This window comes from Pocillopora damicornis, chromosome 13, assembly GCF_964200805.1.
Source record: "Pocillopora damicornis chromosome 13, jaPocDami1.2, whole genome shotgun sequence".
Taxonomy (NCBI): domain Eukaryota; kingdom Metazoa; phylum Cnidaria; class Anthozoa; order Scleractinia; family Pocilloporidae; genus Pocillopora; species Pocillopora damicornis.
In genome coordinates, this window is record NC_142682.1 from 6,391,583 (window position 1) to 6,415,426 (window position 23,844).

Sequence of the window (23,844 nt, forward strand, 5' to 3'; positions counted from 1 at the left end):
AGGAAGAAATTTTAAAACAAGATGCGAGAAGGCAAATCGACAGACACGTGCACAATTTGTTATTGCCTGCGGTTGTGTTAAATTCAAGGATACAATAATTGAAACGATCAATGGGCCTTTTTACTGCGTCTCATCTTACGCTCTCAAACACCCTCAACTCCACATAGCTAAAAGTAATTTATTGTGCACTGTTTATTCATAATTGTTAGGAACCTTTTTTTAATTTTAGAATTTGTTAAATTGGAATAATGGTAAAGATAGAAGATATTTCTTCTTAAAAATATTATGCGTCATGTTTGATCGGACGGCAGTATCTCATCCCATCAGTTTGCCCCCTGAAAGTATATCGATACCTTGTATAGCATTAGCCATACTTATTCCAACAAAATGTTTGTTTCCGCGTTTTTGAAAAATTCTACATAGCAAACGTGACCTTAAAACCACCCATAATGCCATTAGGGGTTGTACGCTTTTATGCTTTTGTTTTTTTTTATGTGCGACCTTCCTACAAACTGCTGTATGCATTCTTGTTTTTAGCAGGTCATCCAGCTCAAGGATCAGCGAATTCCTTGATTATGATATTGCTTTTGTTTTGAAAATATTTTTCGATTTTTTTTTCTCGGCAATATTACTGTACAGGACATAATCATACAGAGCAATTTAATATTATGAACCGAGTTGATTACGTAAATTAGCCGTCGTAAAGAGTTCAAAAGCTGACCCTTAGAGCGTTAGCTCTTTGTCAGAGTGATTGATTAAGGCTAACGCTCGGATGAAGGGTTATTGCTCGAAACGTCGGCTTCTAAACCCGCTACGGTGGACAATTTACATTATCAACTCGGTTCATAATACTAAACTACCCGGTTATGCTATTCCACCGATGCACAAGGTTATTTGGCATGTACAAGACCCTTCTAATCCATTGTCCCAATCCTCGAAATTCAGATTTATTTGTTTTCTGTTTATGAGTTTAAGAGGTCCTTGCTAGACATTCTGTTGTTCTTTCACAAAAACAATTAACACTTTTCTCTCAGAAATTCCATCTCCGAAAAAAGTCTCATCCCCCTTGCTTTCTTTTTTTTAATGACTACATGTAAATAAAAAAAAATTATTTTGCTTATTTTCTACAATTGTCTTTGTTGTTGTTGTCTTGTTCGTTTGTTTACGTTTCATTTATTTCTGCGGTCTGAATAGCATGGCCTCATGATCCATACCTTGTGTTATTGGGGCAGTTTTATGTCAATATGTGCTGGTTGATTAATGAATAGTTTTTTTTTTTTTTGGTCAATTTAGCCGCACATATATTTCAACCCTTAAACAAGGATGAGTGTGATACGTGACGGGATAGAACCGAACGTATCTGGCCTTGACGTCAGTACTGAGTGGATGTTTCGCAATGCTGTTTCTGGCTGAATTTCCTTGGAAAACCTAAAAATAAAAATAACCGTAAATAATGCGAGTTTTAGAGCACAGGAGAGGGAGAGAATGTCAAGAATCATTGACTCAGAGCGCTAAATATTAAAGGCAAGAAAGCACATTTGAGCTGTGGCTCAATAGACTCGGAAAATAGTTGTTCGAGACATGAACGTTCAAAAAATTCAACAGTTGAAGAATATGCGTGTCTTACACCAAAGTGAATAATTGACTTCTATAAGGCATCACGCAAAGGCTGATATAAGACAATGCACCGTTCGTTCATCACCTTTTTAACGAGGAAACAAACAAACAAACAAACAAAAATATATCTATATTCATGTATACAGTCAGATCTGTTAAATGAGTACTTCTCATAGTGTTGATTGTCAAATCTTATGGACGCCCTACAACCAAAGTGAATAACTGACTACTGCCCTCTGATGTGCAACATGACTTACATTTTTCAGGGGGAGTAGTGCCGAATTGAAACTCTGCTGTAAAAGCCTAACGGGATAAATGTTCAAATTCACCAACTAAGTTTATGAGCCAATACTTTGTATTTACTTCAAACTTTTTCATAACTGTTAATATCAGTTGCAGTTTCATCCGCACTCTTCCAATATTTGTCTCCTTATAAATGTTCCAAGTTATATATACCGCCTGTGGACAGGTGTAGTTTATAGCTAGCGGTCTAGGAAAATTCGTCGTACACAAGCTTATAATCTCCGACGGCGTTCTCTGCTACGATAGCCAATGAAGCTAAGAATCCAAATTCACTACCTAGGTATATTTCTGTTCGCTAATTATTTGTATGACTTCAAACTCCTAATTCCTGAAAACGTCAATTACGTACAGTTCTCTCCGTACCTTTTCAATATTCGTTTCCCTGTAAGTGTTCCAAGTTGTGCCGTTTGTAGATAACTGTAGTTTGTAGCTGGTGGTCAATGCAGAGCCCCTCAGTAATCCTTGTGTGGCCACACCACAAAGAAAACGCACTTCACCCATATCAACTTGAAGATAGTCTGTTCTGTCAGATCTAGTTTTAGGGCACCACCCTCCATGGCCACTGCTTTCATTGAGTCGGCTGTAGTGGGGAGGAGTATAACTACTGTAAAAACTGCTCGCTGTCATTCTGGCGTCTGGTATTCTGTTCCTGTCCACCACACCAATAGGCTCACACACTAAGTAAAAACAGGTGACACAATCATTCTAGTTTTTTATTCCATCTTATGGCCTCGCATCCGCAATAAAATTTCCAAATTTCTAAGCGGAATTCGTAATCAGAGTCAAGTGAAGGGTTATCTATTACTCATCATGGTGAATTGCATTCAAAAGATAATGGATACGTCAGTCAGCTGGATCCACTAAGTTTTCCCTACTTGATTGATGAATGCAAAATCAAAACCTTTTTAATACACGTTTTAATGAAATAGACAAAAATAACTGGATTTTGGAGAGTGTTCTCACATCATGAATTATTCGTTTTGCCTTGTCTCTCATTTTGTCCTCGTTTTTGATTTTGTATTTATCAATCAAGTACGGAAAACTAAGTGAATCCAGCTGATTGACGTCTCCATTATTTTTTGCATGCAATTCTTTATGACGAAAAGTAGATAATCCTTCACTTGACTCTGATTATGAATTCCGCTTGAAACGAAATCTTACTTGAATATTCAGTCACTGTCACATGTCACATTCAGCTCTCTAGATTTATTTTATTTAATGTGCAGAAAAAAAGATCACTACCCAATGAAAAGTTACCGAGGCAAACCACTCCTTACCAACAGTCAGTTGCATTAAAGACCTTTTGAACAATTGCGCTGATATGGCTATACAGATATATATTCCCGAGTCTTCATCTTTAATATTCCATATCTGAAGTGTTCCTTCCGGACTGACTTGTGATCTTCCAACTGGCAGCTGGCTGTTCTCTCTCACCCACATGATTTTTGGTCTGGGGTCACCAGCAGCTTGACATGAGACTGAAATATTTTGTTCTTGTCTAACATTGAGCTGAGCAGGAGGATTTGATGTGAATCGTGGCAGCTCCAAAACACTTAGAAGTGTCAAAGCTGAGTCGTCACCCAAATCATTTGACGCTTTGCATTCGTACAAACCAGAATCTCTCTTTTGAGCACTGACAATCGACAGCTGTCCGTCTTCCACAACAGTTCTGGAATATGCAAGTTCACCGCGCACTCTAGACCACGTTATGACGGCTGGAGGAAAACTGGTCACGTGACATTTTGGTAACGTGATGTTCTTGCCTTTTTCAAAATAAGTGGGCCCAGGGGAGAGTGAGATCTTCGGTTTATCTGTAGGATATTTGGAAAAATAATTATGCATAATGGGAATAACTGCCATTGCATCCGTGGATCTCATACAAAGACGAGGCTCATCTTTAAAGCTAAAAATTCCTTCAATTCAAATTATCTTTCAAACAACGTTTAGCTTTTTCTTTGGTCAGCGTATTACAGTAAAATCCTGTTTTCATGGGACATCCTCGGAACCAAAAAAATTGTCTCTTTTATCAGTCAGGACTAGAAATTCTGTGTCCCTCAATCGTAAAAAAAGGTGAAAAAATCGGAATAACGAGATTTGATCTTCGAGTTATAGAGTCGTAGCAATAATAAAAGATGGTTTATCATATGCCCCTTACAGCCCCGCGCGCACAATCCCACAGAAAACCATGGTAAAAGCGGACGTGTGTAGGGCCGTGTACATTACTCGAGCCAGATATTTTCCCGTTCAGCCCTCCCACTCAGTCAAAAAGTACATAATACTTAAACCTACTTTGTACGACGAGAATCGCAGTTTTTTCCTCCTCTCCCAGAATATTTCGCGCTAAGCATTTGTACTCGCCTGCCTCTTCCATCCGAACACTAACGATCTGCATCTGACCATTTGACGTCACTTTAGTCCTATTGCTAGGTAACGATCCATTGACCTTTGACCAGAATATTTGAGCTGCTGGATTTCCCGAAACAGAGCATAAGAACGAGGCTGTGTTGGTTTCGTTGATAATTAGTTTCGGTGGAGAAATTGTTACTTTCGGCTTTGAAATGGATTCGCCTGGTTCACCTTTAGTCCCTGGGATACCAGGGATACCCGGTGGCCCGATGTCTGCTTTTATTCCTTTTTCTCCTCTTATTCCTGGTGGTCCCATGACTCCCTGTTTTCCGCTTCTTCCTGGTGGTCCCATGATTCCCTTAGCACCTTTTCTTCCTTTCCTCCCCCTATCACCTTTGGGTCCAGCTCTCCCCGGAGGTCCCGGCCGCCCACGGGGACATACGTTCAAATTGCCTTTGTTGCTGCAAATTGCCTTTGTTTCCTTCCATGTAAAAGAAATGATGTCTTGCATCATCTCTCTTATCTTTGCTGAGTTGTTGAAAGGAGGTGGATGTGAAATACTACGCTTCAGACGGAAGGTTTGCGGTTGCCTGGAGGTGATGGGTACTACTCAAAATGTATCAAATAAAGGAAGAAAGTAACTTAAAATGGCATTTTACTGCCTTCTTCAGAAAAAAAAAAACAAAAAACAAAAAACTACAATGATTTATTCTTTTTTCTCGCAATTTTGATCACCAATTTCTTTTTAAGTAGTGTGTTTGTCTAATGGGGGCAGAGTGAGGTAGGGCGGGAGGACGAACCACAATTAATTTCGAGACGGGAAACGTGATGCGCGAATATGTACGCACTGTCGTCTTCAATTTTTAATTTTAACTGGATAACTGTTTTCAATTACCAAAAGGACCACAAATGTAGTTTAATCCTTCGACAAATATTTCCTTTTTGGCAGCTGGGCACGCTCTCAAATAGGCAAAATGCCCGGCAGCCATAAATTCTCTCAGATTTTCCACCGAAAGGTTCTTTGAAACTTCTTAGGAATATCAGCTGTTTGTTTAGAAATGTCAAGCGTTTCCAAAAATTAATTTGGCTTTTTTGGTTGACAAATTCTCTAGGCTTGAGCTTAGTTTAATATTGCTTGGTTGTCAACACTTATAAGTTATAATTATACACTTCCGATCAGACTGACGGGCACGGTCTCGAATGGACTAAGTTTACGCGCGGCAGTTGGTAGTTTTCACCAGAGTAACGCTGAAAGGTTCCTTGAACCTTTAAAGAGTATCAAGTATAAGAGTAATCGGGTTCAAAACTCAACTCGCTAACTGGGCTGGAATTTTCTACATGATAAAATTTCAAAATACGTGCTGCTAACCGATTCCTGAACTCATGCGAAGAGATCCTCGAATCATTTCAAATTTTTAATTCAAAATATTGGGAAGCTGAGGAATAATAAAAGCGGCTTGCTTATTTGTTTTTTTCCTCCGAAAACAGAATAAATACCTCTCATTGCCATCATGTCTGACATACGTGTACGGTTAACATGAACATTTTGCGAGTTTTAAGTTTTGCGGATCGGTTCTCGACGAATAAACAGGTTCCCGCCGGCGAGGCAAAGTTATTATTTCTTAAAATACCTGAGAGGTCAAGGTGTCAGCGATGTCCAGTAAGTTCTCAGTGTGATGAATTCAACAATCGTAGACAAAGAAAACAACGCCATAAAAAGTCGAAATAATGAGTAGCTCTGTCGTTCGTTATTTGCCGGCTCGTCTTTTGAGCGATGATTTAACATTGATAGAATGTCCGTTAGCAGGTAGCAAAATGAGACTACAAGATATTAGTTCGATTAAATGGAAAGAGACGAAAGTGGCGCATCCAGGAGTTTTCGACGGAAAGGGGAGAGGCGACGAAACGTGATTATGACCTCGCTAGTACATTCCATCAACAAGATCTTAGTCTGTACAGGGTTAGAGTAATTTGCAACTTAAAGTCATCTTACATAAATCAGTTTGAAGAAGCATGTCTCGCAACAATCAAGACAACCATGACTGTACTTTACAGACAGTTTCTGACTTCACCTTGTTCAGCCGAATGTAAATCTGTCCTTGCCTGTTCCATTTTATCTTGAGGCATAAATTCCTCCACAGTCCTCAACCTCTGTTCATAATCATTGAACTTTGTCTCGAATCGAATGAATCCAGCAGAGTAAAGAAGCAAACAGAAAACAGACAGAGCCGTTCCAGGACTCACTGGAAAAGAACGGTCTTTGAGAGCCATCACGAAAACTAGATGATTGAACTCGAAAGCAACTTTTTATATAGCACATTGCTTTTAAATTTGATAGCACTTTCAGCTCAGAAGTCACGCAACCCTATCAGGTAGCTGGGAAAATATGAAAAAAATCTTTGGCGGAAATGAGAAAGATCTAAGAGAAACTAGATGATCGAGGGTGGTTAAACACAACTCATTTATTTTTTAAAGTGTTCCAATAGCTCGGTCTGAGATGGCTTTCAGTACAAGCGACAAACAGGGAAACTTAACGATAAGAACCGGGAGGAAATATTATAACAAGTGCGAAGAGGCAAATAGACAGGCACGTGCACAATTTGTTGTTGCCTGCGGATGTGATAAATTCAAGAAAACAATAATTGAAACTGCGTCTCATCTTACACTCTCAAACTTTCTTAACTCCACATAGCTTAAAGTAATTTGCTGTGCACTGTTTATTCATAATTGTTAGGAACCTTTTTTTAATTTCAGAATTTGTTAAATTGGAATAATGGTATAGATAGAATACATTATTTTTTTAAAATATTGTGCGTCATGTTTGATCGGACGGCAGTATCTCATCCCATCAGTTTGCCCCCTGAAAGTATATAAATACTTAGTATACCTTTAGCTATACTAATTCCAACAAAATGTTTTGTTTCAACGTTTTGATATTGCTTTTGTTTTGAAAATATATTTCTATTTTTTTTTTCGACAATATTACTGTACAGGACATAATCATACAGAGCAATTTGGTATTATGAACCGAGTTTATAACGTAAATTAACCTTTGTAAAGAGTTCAAAAGATGACGTTTAGAGCATTAGCCCTTCGTCAGAGCGATTGACGAAGGGCTAACGCTCTGACGAAGGGCTAACGCTCTGACGAAGGGCTAACGCTCTGACGAAGGGCTAATGCTCGAAACGTCAGCTTTTAAAGTCGCTACTGTGGCCAATTTACATTATCAACTCGGTTCATAATACTAAGCTTCCCAGTTGTACTATCCCAACGATGCATTATCACAGTTTCTTTAGAAACTTACCCTCTTTATTTATAAAAATACAGACGTCACTTTCCACTACACTAATACAATTCATCAAACTGAATATCTTAAAAAAAATTACTAACACCAACATAGGTTGTTGTTTTGAAAATAAAGATTTCCGAACTTCTGAAGTAAAAGCACAAGGTTATTTGGCATCTACAAGACCCTTTTTATCCATTGTCCCAATCCTCGAAATTCAGTTTTCTTTGTTTTCTCTCAGAAATCCCATTTCCCAAAAAAAAAATTTCCTTTTTCTCCTCTTATTCCTGGTGGTCCTATGATTCCTTGTTTTCCGCTTTTTCCTGGTGGTCCGATTATTCCCTGGGATCCTTTTCTTCCTTTCCTTCCAACATGATCTCGAGACCGAAATTACGATTATCGTTATTTCTAAATTGGCACCAAATTTATGGATATAGTAATTTCGTGGCACTCTTTACCAATGCTTACACGTGTTAAATAAAGAGAAGGACTCGGTTCCACTGTCTTACAACATTCAAGATGGCGGAGGAAAGGGGTAAATGTGCGTTCAGTTGTGATCAGCATGATCTCGACACCAAAATAACGATTATCGTTATTTCTAAATTGGCCCTGAAATAACGAATATCATAATTTCAGTGCATGTCTGAGACCTTCGGGCTCGAAACTTGGGAACTAGTATTCAGGGAAAGATAAAATGGCGGCTTACGGCGGCGAAGGAAATCTCAGTAGTTTAATATTTTAGCGTGAAAAGGCTTGGGTGTTGTGATCTGGTTCTCAAGTAAAAAAAAAATCACGGTCTGCAATGGCCCTACCACCTTTTGAACAACAAGAAAACATTGAAACGGTGGTAAAAAGCAGCAAGTTTCCAAGTCTAAACGAAAGATGGGTAAGCTGAGTTTCAGTCAAATATCATGACATTTGGGATGTAATTTCGATACCGAATAAATAGTTCTACATGGTTATACACGCATAGGATTCTGTTGTGTTCACGTGAAGGCCATTTCAGCCATTCCTGCCACTTGTAAGTGGTAGGAAGTAAAAGATATGTATAGTTGTTTCGTATTGAAGCCCTGTGAAATCAAAAATTTGATTTATTTCTTCTTTGTTTTAGGTGGTCATTATCCATTACTTTTGGAAGTCGATGCTGATGAGAGAGAAAAAATGTTTATGATTATTTCTTCTCTCGAACATTTTACTATTTAGGTACCAAATAATCTTGATACTGAAGACCATTGCATCCTATTATGAAAAATGTACCCCTGATTGCTTTGTCAACATGTATGATGTAATATACCTTGAGATTTGTGGGATTTTCACATGTAAACTAGAAATACCTGTAGAGGGTAATGATGTACTTAATGCAAAGTGTTTTGGTACAAAGTCTGCTTTGCTGTAATCTACCTGAAGGTGCTTTTTATATGCTAGTAACACTTGCACAGCCCAGTCAAAATGTTCTTTAGTAGTAGTAGTCAAGCTGGGTGTTGTAATTATAGGCAGCAGAGGCCAAACCTCATCCTGAAAAGCAGTCTGAAAGGTGTGAAGTCAGTGGAAGATACTTCATTGTAGGTGGCCAAATTGCAGGCTGTCAGCCCATTTTGAGTGAGTAGTTAAACTCAAGATCGGCTATTTTAACTAATTTTATTGAGAGCCAAATCCTGCAAGGCTTATATTCTGTATTAATTTGAAGTGTTACTTTTATGTTTCTTATTTTGCAGTAAGTGGGCTTGTTGTGGCCATTTTTCTCTCAAACATTTTTTTCAGCTTAGTCAAAACGTTTTTTAGAAGTAGGCAAGCTGGCTATAGTAACAGAAGGTAGAGACCAAACCTTGTCCAGACTAGACGCCTAACAAATGTTCTGTGTGGAAAGCCAAATCCCTTGTTACCGGCACATTTTGACTAGGCTATTTGTTATTTAGCTACTCTTATTATTAAAGATTACTGCATTCCTTTTTAATAATTTGCTGCCAATTGTATGCTGTATATAGCTTATGATTTGTGTGATTTTCAAGAGTAAATTAGAAATACCTGAAGATGGTAATGATGTACTAGATAACGTACTTGATGCAAAGCAATTTTGGCACAAAGTGTATGCCTTGTCCTCAGGTGATTTTAACATGCTAATAAGATTTGTTATTCAAATAATATACATCAGCTGGAATGGGAATATTGAAAGAAAAATAATAATATTTAACCATAACAAGTTTTGGTTTTATGTCCAAATTAAGCACTTAGTTGAAGATCACTGCACTGATCAGGCCCCGAAGGCCAAAAAAGTGCTGTCTGCTGTTAGTTTAATTTTTGTCATTTCTATTGATTTATTTTATTTATCAATGTTTCTTTGAGTTATAATTCATTGACCTCTTTCAATAGTGCAGGTTCGCTCGTGTAACCTAATCCCACATGTATGTATGTACAATCTCAGTTGAAATTTCGAGTGGCAGGCAAGCTGGCAATAGTAAAGGCAGCAGAGGCCAAATCTTGTCCTGAATAGAAGTCTGACATGTGTGAAATTGGCAGCTATTTCATTGTAGGTGGCCAAATTGTTGGCTGCAGCACATTTTGACCTGGCTGATTGTGTGTGTGTTATGTATGTGTTCTTCTTTTTAGGTGTTAAACAGGTCAAAGTACGGAAAAAAACCTCTGTGATAATTTGGTAGTCTAAGATGTAAAAATTTTTAATAATAAGGTGAAGCTTGATCATTCTTAAGAGTTTGCATCTGTTCTAAAAGTTTTGGGGAGAGTTAGGGGAGCATTATTTATACAAATGTATTTAAAAGTAACAAAAAAATAAAAAGAACTAGGGCAAAATCCCAATTTGCTTTAAAAGTTTATTTTATTAAGAGCATAATTCTGGATATAGCTTGGGATTTGTGTGATTTTCACAAATTGTTAGGTTGTTATGTAAACTTAATTTACAGGAACCTTGTTAGTTTTCAGCTTCAAGAACAAGTACATAATTGCAGGAAAAGCTTGAAGCTTGAAAAATTGACTGATAAACTAGAACAGATGTCTTGAGATTTGTACAATAGGTTGGCCTGGGAGGGACCAAGAATTAAAGAATTCATTGATTCTCTTACACCTTTTGTCTGCATAGTGTGCTTCTGTAGAGCTTAGTTATTGCTGTAGAAAACGTTTTTGGAGGGCCCTTGAGATCACTCACTTTTGAGCTAGTTGCCCCTAGGGAAGAGGATATCTGTACTTATTATCTCCCTTGGGGGGGGGGGGGGTGAAGGGTTAAAGACTGATTCTTCTCCAGTAGCCACAAGTACCCCTGCATATGGAAATTTTGAACACTATTAAAGGGCTAGTACCCTCATTTCATACTTGAATTTCTAATTTAGTGTAAGTTATGACAAATAATGAATGTAAATTCATCTTGGTTGTACAGGTTATATCCAGCAGTCCTTAAAAAAAAATAAAAAGGTATTTTTCTGAATTAAAAAAAAAGTGTTCTTGCTTCAAAGTAAGTGCATGATATGTCATTCAATTAATGCTCTAGCAGAGTTTTTGTTTGAAATGCTAAAATCAACTTTATGAGTAAGGACAAAAAAAAAAGGCAATAAGCAAATGTTCCTCTGTATCCTTTATGTCAATTTGGGCTGAAAAACAGGTTTTTTTCCTTTTGCAAAAATTAGCTTATTTCACGACCAAAAACGATGCAAACAAGCTGAAACGTTATGTTTTCAGCAAAACAGCGATAGAATCTGCGAAAAAACAATGGAGACAAGCTAACACACAGTGTTCTCAGTAAAATTTGGGCAAACAAAACCTTAAAAACCAAAAAAAAAACAAGTGCGCTGACTTACCCATTTTTTGCCAAGATAACTGCCAAAACACTGAAAACTAGCTTGAAACTACATGTTTTTCACAAGATCGCGACGAAATCTGTCTAAAAACTCCAAAATACGGCAGAAATGTACGATTTTTGCAAAAGTTTTCGCTAAAGTTGACAAAAACACTAAATTCGACTGAAAAACACGTTTGTTTTTTTTGCAAAAATAAGCTTATTTCAGTTTTAAAAACGCTGCAAAAAATGTTCTCAGCAAAATAGTTTAAGAGTCTGTGGGAAAACACAAAAACCAAGCTTAAACCAAGTGTAAATTGATAAAAAGGCCCGAATTGCGCATTTTGGCAGTTATTTTGGCAAAAAATGGTATATTTTGATTTCAAGCAAACTTTCAAGTAGTTGTCAAAGTTTAGAGCCAAACACAATACCAAAAAAAAATTGGATGTTTTCAGAAAAAATTGTGACTCTCAGCCTAATCATAATCCCACCCTACCCAAGCCCTAACTCTAGCTGCGAGCTATCCTAACCCTAACCCTAACCCCGGGTTAGGGTTAGGGCTCGGGTTAAGAACGGAACTTTTCACTCCAGTCAAAATGATGCAACTGGTTAACATGGTCCAACCAGCCAAAACAAGATAAAATGGTTTAAACGGTGAAAAGATTTTAATTACGTGACATGGTCCAATCGGAAGAAACGATCTCACTTAGTAAAATGGTGCGACTGGTTAACATGATCCAACTTGATAAAATGATGCCAATATCTAAAATGGACAAACTGGTTTAAATAATCCAACCAGTTGAAATGGTCTAACAGGATAACGCATGTGTAACCAGTGAAATTGGTTCAAATAATTCAGGTAAGGATAGTAACATTAGTTAAAAAGATCCAGCATATTACAGTAGTTCAACTGGTAAAAATAATCATCCAACTATTAAAAGTTATTAAACCCCAATCAAAATTAATCCAACCGCTTCAAATAATCTAACTGGTCATTTAAGTGAAAAAGGTGACAAAATCTTCTTAAAAATATTTTTGAAGAGGCTTACACCCTTACCCTAAACACTAACCCAACCCCCAAACCCTAACCCCAAACCTTCACCCTAGCCCTAACCTCAACCGCAGACCCTCTAACCCTAACACTGAGCCTAAACCCTAACCCTAACCCTAGCCCCACACCATAACCCTAAAACCTAACCCTAAACCCTAAACCCTAACCTATAGCCCTTAACCTAGACCTAACCCTAACCCTAACCCTAACCCTAACCCCAACCTTCTCTATCTATCCTGTAAGTGTACCAGTCGGCCTATCGTTTGTTTTTCAGTAAACTTTCAAGTAGTTACTGAAATTTACAAACACAATACCAAAAACCCTGCAATTGAATGCTTGTAGAAAAATATTAACGCCAACCCTAAGCATAGCCTCATCCTAGCCTTAACCCTAATTCTAACACTAAACCCCGCTAACTCTAAGCATAATTTTACCGTAGCCCTAACCCTGATTGTAACACAAAACCCCTCTGACCCGAAGCAACCCAAACTCTAACCCTAACCAGGTAATGGGCTCCTGCCCTAACCCTATCCTCAACCCTGACTTAAACCCTTTACCATAGCTTAGGATTGGTTTGGGGTTTGGGTTAGGTTTAGGATAGCACAGAGTTAGAGTGAGCACAGGACGAAATAGCATGATTCCGTAATTCGGAAAAATGAAACTCTATGTTTCCACATCATTCACTTCTTCCTTGGACCTGTTATGTTTCCGTTATGATTCCTGAACGGAAATATGACGACACGTTTCCGTTGCATTTCTGTCAACGGAATATTATCATCGCCTGTTTCCGTTACGTTTCCTTGTACGGATTCAAACTTTTACCGTCAAGTAAAACATATATTTATAAAGTGCTGTACAGTTCTTACACCACGTTACCATGAAGACGTGATCGTTCGAGGACAACAAAGGCAAATTGACGTGCATTAGGTGTGTACGTTCGTAGGAATCATAAGAAGTCCTAGAAGCTTCGATGTTTTACACTGAGCTATGTGCATGTTAATTTTGGAACTGTTTCGAAACCTTACAAAATTGAATCTTTTAAACTTACTCTGTGCTTAGATTTTTAAGCAGCTGGATCATTTGAGCCAGTTTAGTCACTCAAACCAGCAATACAATACTAGGCTAACTGGATAGTTTTAGGGTTAGGGTTAGGATTTTCAAGTAGGCACACGCAGTTGTGTGGATATTGTGGTACATGGAGTTTAGTAGAGTGTAGATTTTAGCAGTATTTGCCAGTGTTGACATATTTATAAAATTATGGTTCCAAAGTCCGTGTCACTGTTGAGAACCCAAGAAAATCATGAGAAAGTCGCCGATGGATTAGCCATAAAAATAAGCCCAACTCTGAGTCAATGCCAAACCACAAGAAAGTTGTGAAACTCGCGCCAATGTAAAAAAAAAAAAAACAACTGAGGTTCGAAGTATGGGTCGCTAACATCCTATGAAAATCATGGGAAAGTCGAGGAGATTGGTCATGGTACCAACCAATGCCACTTTCCCATGAAAATCAAGAAACCTGTGGTAACTAGCCAACATATGCTAGAATGACAATCTTTAATAAAATTCATATCTAATAAGGATGTGTGAAATGGCCAATATCGCTCTTGGCCGAGATACTGGTTTGCCGTGTTTTGGCAGTTATTTTGGCGAATATGGTTAAAATCAAATCTGTGTAAAAACAGTAAAATCAACGAGTTATTGAGGTTCGTCAACATAGGGAGGGTCCTCTTAGTCTAGAGAAAAACTTCTGCCCACGGCTAAAGGCGTTAAATTAATAAATTGATATATCTGGGCGGCATATCAAACAGCAACACTAAACTTCTCCTTTCTCACAGCTTTTTCCCCTTTAACATCTTTGTTCATTCCATTTTTTTTAAATTAAAAACTCGTTTTGGAGGCATAAAGGTCCCTAAAGCAACGTTTCAAGATTTTATGGCGATCTTGTGAAAAACATGTAGTTCCAGCTAGTTTAGAGGGTTTTGGCAGCTATTTACACAAAAAGTGGGTAAAATCAGCCCAATTTGTCGTGTTTCTGACGGTTTTTACGCGTTTTTTTCCCCAAATTTAACTGAGAACACTGCGTTTTAGCTGGAATAAGTGTTTTCACATGGATTGTATCCCTTGGATGGATTGTTAAAGACATCGTGCTTTTGAATGTAAAATAGGCTGATTTTTGCAAAAAAAAAAAAAGTGTTTTTCAGGTCAAATTGAGCGCTTTTGTCAACTTTTGCGTAAAATTTGGCAAAAACTCGTGCGTTCTGCCGGATTTTGGTGTTTTTAAATAGATTTCATTGCAATTTTACGGAATACATGTAGTTTCAGCTAGTTTGCAGCGTTTTGGGCTTGAGACCGGCAAGAGTGATGGTAGACACTCTTAGCAGAGATAATTGTGCTAGCAGATATTAAAATTTCACCTGTAAAGACAATAAATTAATTGAACACAAGAAAAAGGAAACTTGATAAAAAAATTAGAATAATGGCGGGGAGAAAAGAGGGCTGCACTAAAGATTATGTACTTGTGTTCTTGAAGCTGAAAATTAACAAGGTTCCTTACAATTTTTGAAAATCACACAAATCCCAAGCTATATCCAGGGTTTTCTCTTAATAAAATTAACTCTTAAAACAAATTGGGATTTTACCTTGGTCCTTTTTTTTTACTTTTTATGTACATTACTTATGTATAAATAATGCTCCCCTGACCCTCCCCCAAATTTCCAGAACAAATGGAAACTCTTAAGAATGATCAAGCTTTACCTTATTATTTGAAATTTTTACATCTTGAATTATCAAGTTATCACAGAGGATTTCTTGGTACTTTAACCTGTTTAACACCCTAAAAGAAGTGCACATATATACTACACACAATCAGCCCAGTCAAAATGTGCCACAGCTGACAATTTGGCTGCCTGCCACAATATAGCTGCCGCTAACTTCACACTTTTCACACTTCCATTCAAGACAAGGTTCAGCCTCTGCTGCCTATTACTATCACCAGCTTGCCTTCCACTCAAAAACATTTTGACTGAGCTCATCCTTACATACATTCATAAGTGGGAGATTAGGTTACATGAGCGAACCTGCACTATTGAAAGAGATCAATGAATTACAATTCAAAGAAACATTGATAAATAAAATAAATCAATAGAAATGACAAAAATCAAACTAACAGCAGACAGTACTCTTTCAGCCTTCTGGACCTGAGCAGTGCAGTGATCTTCAACTAAGTGCTTAATTTGGACATAAAACCAGAACTTGGTATAGCTAAATATTATTATTTTTCTTTTAATATTCCCACTCCAGCTGATGTGTATTCTTTGAATTACAAGTCTTATTAGTATGCAAAATCACCTATGGACAAGGCACACACTTTGGACATAAAACCAGAACTTGGTATAGCTAAATATTATTATTTTTCTTTTAATATTCCCACTCCAGCTGATGTGTATTATTTGAATTACAAGTCTTATTAGCATGCAAAATCACCTACAGACAAGGCACACACTTTGCACCAAAATAGCTTTGCATCAAGTACATTATCTAGTACATCATTACCATCTTCAGGTATTTCTAATTTACTTGTGAAAATCACACAAATCATAAGCTATATACAGCATACAATCAGCAGCAAATTATTAGAAAGGAATGCAGTAAATTTTAATAAGAATATTACTAAGTAGTTAAATAACAAATAGCCCAGTAAAATTGTGCCCGTTGCTGGGAATTTGGTTCTCAATAAAATTAGCTAAAATAGCCAATCTTGAGTTTTACTGCTCACTCAAAATGGGCTGGCAGCTTACAATTTGGCCGCCTACAATGAAGTACCTTCCGCTAACTTTACAGTTTTCAGACTGCTTTTCAGGAAGAGGTTTGGCCAGCTTTTCTACTACTCAAAAACATTTTGACTGGGCTGTGCAAGTCTTACTAGCATATAAAAAGCACCTTCAGGTAGATTACAGCAAAGCAGACTTTGTACCAAATGCTCTACATTAAGTACATCATTACCCTCTTCAAGTATTTCTAGTTTACTTGTGAAAATCCCACAAATCGCAAGGTATATACATTCCAGTTGACAAAGCAATCAAGGGTAATTTTTTCATAATGGATGCAATGATCTTCAGTATCAAGATTATTTGGTACCTAAATAGTAAAATGTTCGAGAGAAGAAATAATCATAAACATTTTTTCTTTCTCATCAGCGTCGACTTCCAAAAGTAATGGATAATGACCACCTAAAACAAAGAAGAAATAAATCAAATTTGTGACTTCACAGGGCTTCAATACGAAACAACTATACATATCTTTTATTTCCTACCACTTACAAGTGGCAGGAATGGCTGAAATGGCCTTCACGTGAACACAACAGAATCCTATGCGTGTGTAACCATGTAGAACTATTTATTCGGTATCGAAATTACATCCCAAATGTCATGATATTTGACTGAAACTCAGCTTACCCATCTTTCGTTTAGACTTCGAAACTTGCTGCTTTTTACCACCGTTTCAATGTTTTCTTGTTGTTCAAAAGGTGGTGGGGCCATTGCAGACCGTGATTTTTTTTTACTTAAGAACCAGATCACAACACCCAAGCCTTTTCACGCTAAATATTAAACTACTGAGATTTCCTTCGCCGCCGTAAGCCGCCATTTTATCTTTCCCTGAATACTAGTTCCCAAGCTTCGAACCCGAAGGTCTCAGACATGCACTGAAATTATGATATTCGTTATTTCAGGGCCAATTTAGAAATAACGGTAATCGTTATTTTGGTGTCGAGATCATGCTGATCACAACTGAACGTACATTTACCCCTTTCCTCCGCCATCTTGAATGTTGTAAGACAGTGGAACCGAGTCCTTCTCTTTACTTAACACGTGTAAAGAGCATTGGTAAAGAGTGCCACGAAATTACTATATCCATAAATTTGGTGCCAATTTAGAAATAACGATAATCGTAATTTCGGTCTCGAGATCATGTTGTTTCCTTCCCCTGTCACCTTTGGGTCCAGCTCTTCCCGGAGGTCCCGGCCGCCCACGGGGACACACATTCAAATTGCCTTTGTTGCTGCAAATCTTCCATGTAGAAGAAATGATGTCTTCCATCATTTCCCTTATCTGTGCTGAGTTGTTGAAAGGAGACGGATGTAAAACACTCCGCTTCAGACGAAGGGTTTTCGGCTGCCTGGAGGTGGTGGGTACTACTAAAAATGTATCAAATAAAGGAAGGAGCAAACTTAAAATGGCATTCCACTCCCTTCTTCAAAAAAAAAAAGAAAAACTACAATCATCTATTCTTTTTTTCCCTCGCGAATTTGATCACCATTTACTCCTTAAGTTGTGTGTTTGAATGATGGGATTGGGGTAGCTGGTAGGGTGGGGTGGGAGCACAAACTATAAATTTCGAGACGGAGGGCGTAAAGCGAGAATATGGTCGTACTGTTGTCTTCAATTTTTAATTTTGCAATTTACGTGAGGAAAGCTGGAAAACTGTTTTCAATTACCAAAAGCACTATGAATGCAGTTTAATCCCTTGACAAATATTTCCTTAATAGAGCGTCCAACGCTGCGACTAACTTCCCGACAGCCGGGCACGGTGTCAAACAAACAAAGTACTCGGCAGCCAGAAATTTTCGCAAAATTTCCACCTAAAGTTTCTTTCAAGCTCCTCAAGAATATCAGATATTTGTTTAGAAATGTCAAGTGATTCCAAAATTTAATTTTCCTTGTTTAGTGGAAAAATTATTCGAGCTTTAGCATACTTTAATATCGCTCGGTTGTCGACACTTAGAAGTTATACGCGTCTGATCAGACTGTCGGGCACGGTCTCGAATGGACTAAACACGCAGCAGTTGGTAGTTTCCACCAAAGTGCTGCTGTATCAACTATAACACAGGCAGCCCAAGCCCCAGTTGTGAGATGATCATCTTGCGCAATAACAGTCATGGCAGAATTATAGGAGTTTGTATGGGAATATTTACGACCATATTTATATGTAGGTGGAAAACCTCGAAATGGACAACTCGCTAAAATGAGTTCTTTTCATTAAAGTAAGCGGTCAGATAAGAAGTGATACCCTGTGGAAGTAAGGTGAGAATTTGACGTATTTTTTAATTCGTTAAAGCGGCCGTAAATATTCCCATACAAACTCTTATAATTCCGCCATGTTATTGCGGAAGATGATCATCTCACAGCTGGAACTTGGGCTGCCTGTGAGTGTAAGAGTAATCGGGTTCAAAACTCAACTCGCTAACTGAGCTGAAATATCCTACAGGATAAAATTTCAAAATACGTGCTGCTAACCGATTCTTAATTTGGCTTTTTTAGTGGACAAATTATCCAAGCTTGAGCTTACTTTGATATCGTTCGGTTGTCGACATTGAGAAGTTACACGTTTCTGATCAGACTGCCGGGTACGGTCTCGGATGGACTTAACGCGCAGCAGTTTTCACCAGAGAATCGCTGAAAGGTTCCTTGACACTTCCTAAGAGTATCAAGTATAAGCGTAATCGAGTTCAAAGGTCAACTCGCGAACTACGCTGAAATTTCCTGCGTGATAAAATTTCAAAATACGTGCTGCTAACCGCTACTTGAACTCATGCAATGAGATCCTCGAACTATTTCAAAAAAAAAATCGGCTTGCTTGCTTGATTGTTTTTCTTTGAATACATAATAAATACCCTTCATTACCATTATGTCTGGCTAATGTGAGACATTGTTAAGAGGCTGTCTCTCTTATTTCCACCCGGTCAATTTTGCGTCAAAAATAATTTTTCCTGAAACTCTGTTAACAGAAAGACTTTACCTAGGAAAGAACTAAATTAGATTTGGTTTGATTCGAAATAATTTTCTGACTGCATTACGGGCCATAATTATTTCCCAGTCCGTAGGGACCGTCGCAACGTCTCGACAATTGAAAAATAGGCAAATTTTGTAACGTTGTAAAATATTTGATTCGCATAGTTAACCCACAGAATTTATATCAGATTGCTTCAAAACCTTTCTAGTTTGCCAAGAAAGTTAGAATTTGCCCTCTCAACATATTTGAAAAGGCGAATTTTAGCATATTCTGACCACTAGAAATCGCCATCGGCCGATGGCCGTAAATAACCTTGATTTAGACGCTAAGTTTTGGGATTTGGGACCTGGTTGACGATTCTATCCTACACAGCCGTTAATTTTAGATCTTTATAGGCAAAAATATGCAAAAACCCCTGTACGTTTTCGATTTTTCAAAAGTTATGACCGTTTGAATCAGCACATGTACGAGCATTCGCGATTTTTTCGACTACACCAAAATCGAACCACTGGAGCAGATTTCGTCATAAATACAGCTTACCCGCCTTGCAGCCCGGCTTCATGGCTCACTTCAGAATTTTCCTAATAACCAAATTGGTGAAATCCATGATAACTTCAACAAATAGCTAGGTATTGCCTTCGAAAAGTAGGCGGCATCCATCGTGATTCGTGGTATCAAAACAAATGCCGGAATTGGCCACATTTCGCGGTGAATCACCCATTTAACATCGCTGCAGAGCTGAATTTTTTCCAAAATCAGGATATAAACTCTCCATGTCCGGAAGCTGAGGGAGAAATGAAGGTTTTAGGCTTCTGAAGTGAAGAAATAATCGCTTAAATTTAGATCCAGTTCGATGTTATACTGTTCTCACAAAGGTCCGCACAAAAGAGAAGACCGCTGATAGCTTGTGCCGTACGTTGTGCCATATGGTTTTGTTTTGTATCCCAAAGTAATATTTGGGCAGAAAATTTTTGGATGAAAAGAATAAATGCTTTTACCTGGAGTTTGATATCATATAATTAATAAATCAATTTCAAATATCCTGAGCTTGCTTCTCTCGGTTCCGCGTCGATTGTGTCCACAGAACAGCAACCTGTCAATAGCCGGAGAAATCGGCTACCAACGTGTTAAAAACTTGACACATGCTTCGTATGAACAGATGTTATAAGTGTTGCTTTTGGTAAATTTTCAATCGATTTCATCAAAACATTTCACTGACTACTAGATATTATTTACCAAAAGCAACACTTATAACATCTGTTCATACGAAGGCGGGTAAGCTGTATTTATGACGAAATCTGCTCCAGTGGTTCGATTTTGGTGTAGTCGAAAAAATCGCGAATGCTCGTACATGTGCTGATTCAAACGGTCATAACTTTTGAAAAATCGAAAACGTACAGGGGTTTTTGCATATTTTTGCCTATAAAGATCTAAAATTAACGGCTGTGTAGGATAGAATCGTCAACCAGGTCCCAAATCCCAAAACTTAGCGTCTAAATCAAGGTTATTTACGGCCATCGGCCGATGGCGATTTCTAGTGGTCAGAATATGCTAAAATTCGCCTTTTCAAATATGTTGAGAGGGCAAATTCTAACTTTCTTGGCAAACTAGAAAGGTTTTGAAGCAATCTGATATAAATTCTGTGGGTTAACTATGCGAATCAAATATTTTACAACGTTACAAAATTTGCCTATTTTTCAATTGTCGAGACGTTGCGACGGTCCCTACGGACTGGGAAATAATTATGGCCCGTAATGCAGTCAGAAAATTATTTCGAATCAAACCAAATCTAATTTAGTTCTTTCCTAGGTAAAGTCTTTCTGTTAACAGAGTTTCAGGAAAAATTATTTTTGACGCAAAATTGACCGGGTGGAAATAAGAGAGACAGCCTCTTAAATCTTGAAAAACCTTTAAACTGAGCAATCAGCGCTAGATAATAAGTGACTAAACCTCTCTGAATCAGAATGATGTGATAAAAAACTTCGCAACAATTTTCTCGCACTTGCCTTCCTGACTTTCAACAGAAGTACATTTCAGCGGTTTATAGTTACTAAGGTACGATTTAATCGAGGGATAGACACAAAACAGTGTATAGATCATTCCAGCAGACAAGTCATTACTTACCCACACTCCTTCAACGGTCGCAAATCTAATCTTTAGGACCATTAGAAAAAAAAGTTTGGAAACATCAATTCTCTTCAAACTTATTACGTGAGTTATAACATAGTTATTGACAATTATATAGTACACTTATAAAGCAGTAATTAAATTACATCATGATCCAAGATGATGCCAAACTTTCGTAAAGATCGCGACGAGAAACGAGAAAAATAGCTTTCAATTTACGCTTTTTGTTTGAATGTTATTCCTCTGATAGGTAGAGGAAAAGGATGTGAGCGAGATCGATTATTACACATATTCGCAAGTGTGAAACTAGATTATGTGAATAGGACTCAATTTATACATTTCTCCAAGAGGTTTTCGTACGATGAGGAAGCCCTCAACTTTATTAAACACAAATAAGAGGGTTTAATGAATTTCTGACCTCTGTGATTCATTTGCTAGGTTTAGAAGTTGGCAAGGTTAGAAATGGATACTCGAGGCGTTTTTGGATATATAAAGAAAATGCACTTTTAATGGTGTTCATGGTCCTTTATTTCAATGGTTTAATAAGTCATTTACCACATCTCTAAAATCTTTGCCCATCACCGTAGCTACCCAGCCATCTCTGCAGGCACTGCTATCAGTTTACATCCCCATTCCTCCAGATCCAACCTCCTCTGTTGGCGGAGGGGTCCTTGGGCGTGTGCATTTGCGAAAGCCAAAAGGTGGTTTCTTTGCACACACTAATCCCTCTTGGCATTTCCAAAAGCAGGTCTGTTTGAATGCAAAACTCAAATGAGTGAAACAGGAATATCGAGAACAATCTTTACTGATGCCTCCACCGAGTTACATGAAACATAAGCTTCCGCCCGCCGCGCTTAGTTGAATCTACAAAAGGTGGAAATAATCTTCAATAAAAAGTGGAAAAGATAAAGATAGTGGACTTGGTTATTGCATGGACATTATCAAGGGAGCTAAAAATATTGCTACAGCGCTAACGAGTTAACGCTTAGGATATTGGTAAATAGCAATTTTGAAGACTAAAGACTAAATCTGCACCAAACCACCAAATCGAGATTTCAGAAACTGCCGAGTAGCAGGGGTCTCGTTCTACTTACGGAGGATAGACGGCAGGGTTTGCCCTCTGCTAAATACGCTCTGCACATGGAGAAACCATATTTTAAACAGCACTTGCCAGGGGAACAATCTGCATCACTGGAACACTAGAAATGAAACAGAAGACAATGAGTTTATCCAAGAAATCCTAGATAATAGAAGAAATTAGAGAGAACTCTTGACACATTTAAAACAAGCGGAACCAGGAGCAAGAATCAAAGCAATTAACAAGAGCGTTTGCATAAGGAAGACACTATTTTTTGATGAAGGAAAAGTATTTTCTTGAAGCTATGATATTTTTATGTCCGCTATTACAAAATGGAAAATCATCATTGAAAAGGTTCTGAGATTCCTAACTATCATTGCGGCAAGATCATTGTCTACAAAACTGCTAAAAATTTCGTCTTTGAATGTCACTATTTGAAAAAATAATCCAACACTTCACACAAATATCTCAATATTCGTATCATTCAGATGTCCCAGAATTCGTTCACACAAATGTCTCAGAGTTCGTTCATGAAAGCTGCTTTTCGCTTTTTTCAAAAAGACCATTTCTAGAGGCAAGAATTCCTTTCGATGTGGCTCCTTATTGCTGCCAGCAGATGGCTAAGAGTTCAGGGGGAGGTACGTGAAACTGTTACGTCATAGGTAAGCGGCCAGGCTGCTATGCAAGATTCAAAATGACCGCTCCCGGTCGAGATAATCTGAGAGGGATTTAGTCTCTTTTTTTTTTGCCAATATTTTATCCATAAAAGTAATGGATCGTTGAGGCGAAAATAAAATATACTTCTTTGCCATTGTTTATTAAAAAAGCCAATAAACTCGATCTAGAATATCTCTGTACAAAAAATAGGGTATGAGTCATTACTGAGGTCGCTTTCACTCCAAAACTGGAGATTTTGAGAGAGGAATAGGTTGAACTTTGAATAATTGAACTTCAAATGGCCCAAGTTTACTAGCAGTGTATCTTGAGACCTTAAGCAAATGTCGCTGCTCCATAAATGTTTCCATCTTTCCTTCGATCATTGGTATGGGTTAAAGAAATAATCATGTTAGTTAGAACAAGCTAACTAAGTGTTCGTTAAACGCTTACGATTATGATTGAGTAAAATTGATTTCAAAGTGGACTGTCTTTCTTATGATGTACAACTATGAAATTAAGACTTTTTCGATTTGAAATTAAATCTTTTCTTTTCTCTGTAAGAAACGGATCAAATATTTCAAATGCCTTACTCTGGCGAAGGTCGTCAACAGAAAGCACTTACCGATCGCCAAAAGCGTTTGTCATTTTGAACTTCTTCTTTCAAAAAGTCTCCTTCTTCAAAGGAACTTCCCCCGCAGGCGAATGTCAGGCAAAGCGCCAAAGACAAGGCGAAGTTCATGTCGCTCTTGCTGTTTTAGCAATTCAATGAAAGTAAAGAGATTGTGCACCTGAGACTTGTTTTACAT

The 23,844-nt window shown here is 37.8% G+C and overlaps 2 protein-coding genes and 3 long non-coding RNA genes across 6 annotated transcripts in view; 1 reads left to right on the forward strand and 4 right to left on the reverse strand.

Moving 5' to 3' along the window:
* Positions 1–19,705, reverse strand: part of LOC149035215 (uncharacterized) — a 28,465-nt gene extending 8,760 nt beyond the window's left edge. Inside the window, exon 1 of the long non-coding RNA XR_016182483.1 lies at positions 19,377–19,705. This is a non-coding gene — a long non-coding RNA (uncharacterized LOC149035215). The remainder of the gene's footprint in view (positions 1–19,376) is intronic.
* LOC113682386 (uncharacterized) lies at positions 170–19,383 on the reverse strand. 2 transcript variants are annotated; one of them, XM_089192115.1, is made up of 5 exons: positions 18,733–19,383; positions 4,210–4,875; positions 3,198–3,731; positions 2,284–2,597; positions 170–1,428 (listed from the first exon to the last, which is right to left on the reverse strand). In XM_089192115.1, the coding sequence occupies exons 1-5, from the start codon at positions 18,755–18,757 to the stop codon at positions 1,285–1,287; spliced, it is 1,683 nt and encodes a 560-aa protein (XP_089048241.1). In that variant the 5' UTR covers positions 18,758–19,383; the 3' UTR covers positions 170–1,284. The 2 variants fall into 2 exon arrangements, with proteins under 2 accessions (XP_089048241.1, XP_089048240.1); XM_089192114.1 differs by lacking the exon at positions 18,733–19,383 and adding an exon at positions 6,339–7,915 and having other exon boundaries at positions 4,210–4,872.
* On the forward strand, positions 7,924–11,013 carry LOC149035217 (uncharacterized). The gene is made up of 2 exons (XR_016182482.1): positions 7,924–8,438; positions 8,664–11,013. It is a non-coding gene; the product is annotated as an uncharacterized LOC149035217 (long non-coding RNA).
* Positions 15,779–17,354, reverse strand: LOC149035218 (uncharacterized). The gene is made up of 2 exons (XR_016182481.1): positions 16,842–17,354; positions 15,779–16,616 (listed from the first exon to the last, which is right to left on the reverse strand). It is a non-coding gene; the product is annotated as an uncharacterized LOC149035218 (long non-coding RNA).
* A 2,108-nt stretch (positions 19,706–21,813) lies between the features above and the next one.
* On the reverse strand, positions 21,814–23,822 carry LOC113679711 (uncharacterized). The gene is made up of 3 exons (XM_027196675.2): positions 23,661–23,822; positions 22,398–22,502; positions 21,814–22,053 (listed from the first exon to the last, which is right to left on the reverse strand). The coding sequence occupies exons 1-3, from the start codon at positions 23,775–23,777 to the stop codon at positions 21,925–21,927; spliced, it is 351 nt and encodes a 116-aa protein (XP_027052476.2). The 5' UTR covers positions 23,778–23,822; the 3' UTR covers positions 21,814–21,924.
* Between the last annotated feature and the right edge of the window lie 22 nt (positions 23,823–23,844).

What these genes read in the sequence shown, in the direction of transcription:
- LOC113682386 (XM_089192114.1), bottom strand. Translation starts at nt 6,537, where the DNA reads ATGGCTCTCAAAGACCGTTCTTTTCCAGTGAGTCCTGGAACGGCTCTG. An exon ending in TGCGATTCTCGTCGTACAAA is followed by an intron (nt 3,732 to 4,209) that starts GTAGGTTTAAGT and finishes AATATCCTACAG; the next exon opens with ATAAACCGAAGATCTCACTC. An exon ending in TTTAATGCAACTGACTGTTG is followed by an intron (nt 2,598 to 3,197) that starts GTAAGGAGTGGT and finishes GTTTTTACTTAG; the next exon opens with TGTGTGAGCCTATTGGTGTG.
- LOC113679711 (XM_027196675.2), bottom strand. Translation starts at nt 23,777, where the DNA reads ATGAACTTCGCCTTGTCTTTGGCGCTTTGCCTGACATTCGCCTGCGGG. An exon ending in ACAAACGCTTTTGGCGATCG is followed by an intron (nt 22,503 to 23,660) that starts GTAAGTGCTTTC and finishes TTTCATTTCTAG; the next exon opens with TGTTCCAGTGATGCAGATTG. An exon ending in AACCCTGCCGTCTATCCTCC is followed by an intron (nt 22,054 to 22,397) that starts GTAAGTAGAACG and finishes GCATTCAAACAG; the next exon opens with ACCTGCTTTTGGAAATGCCA.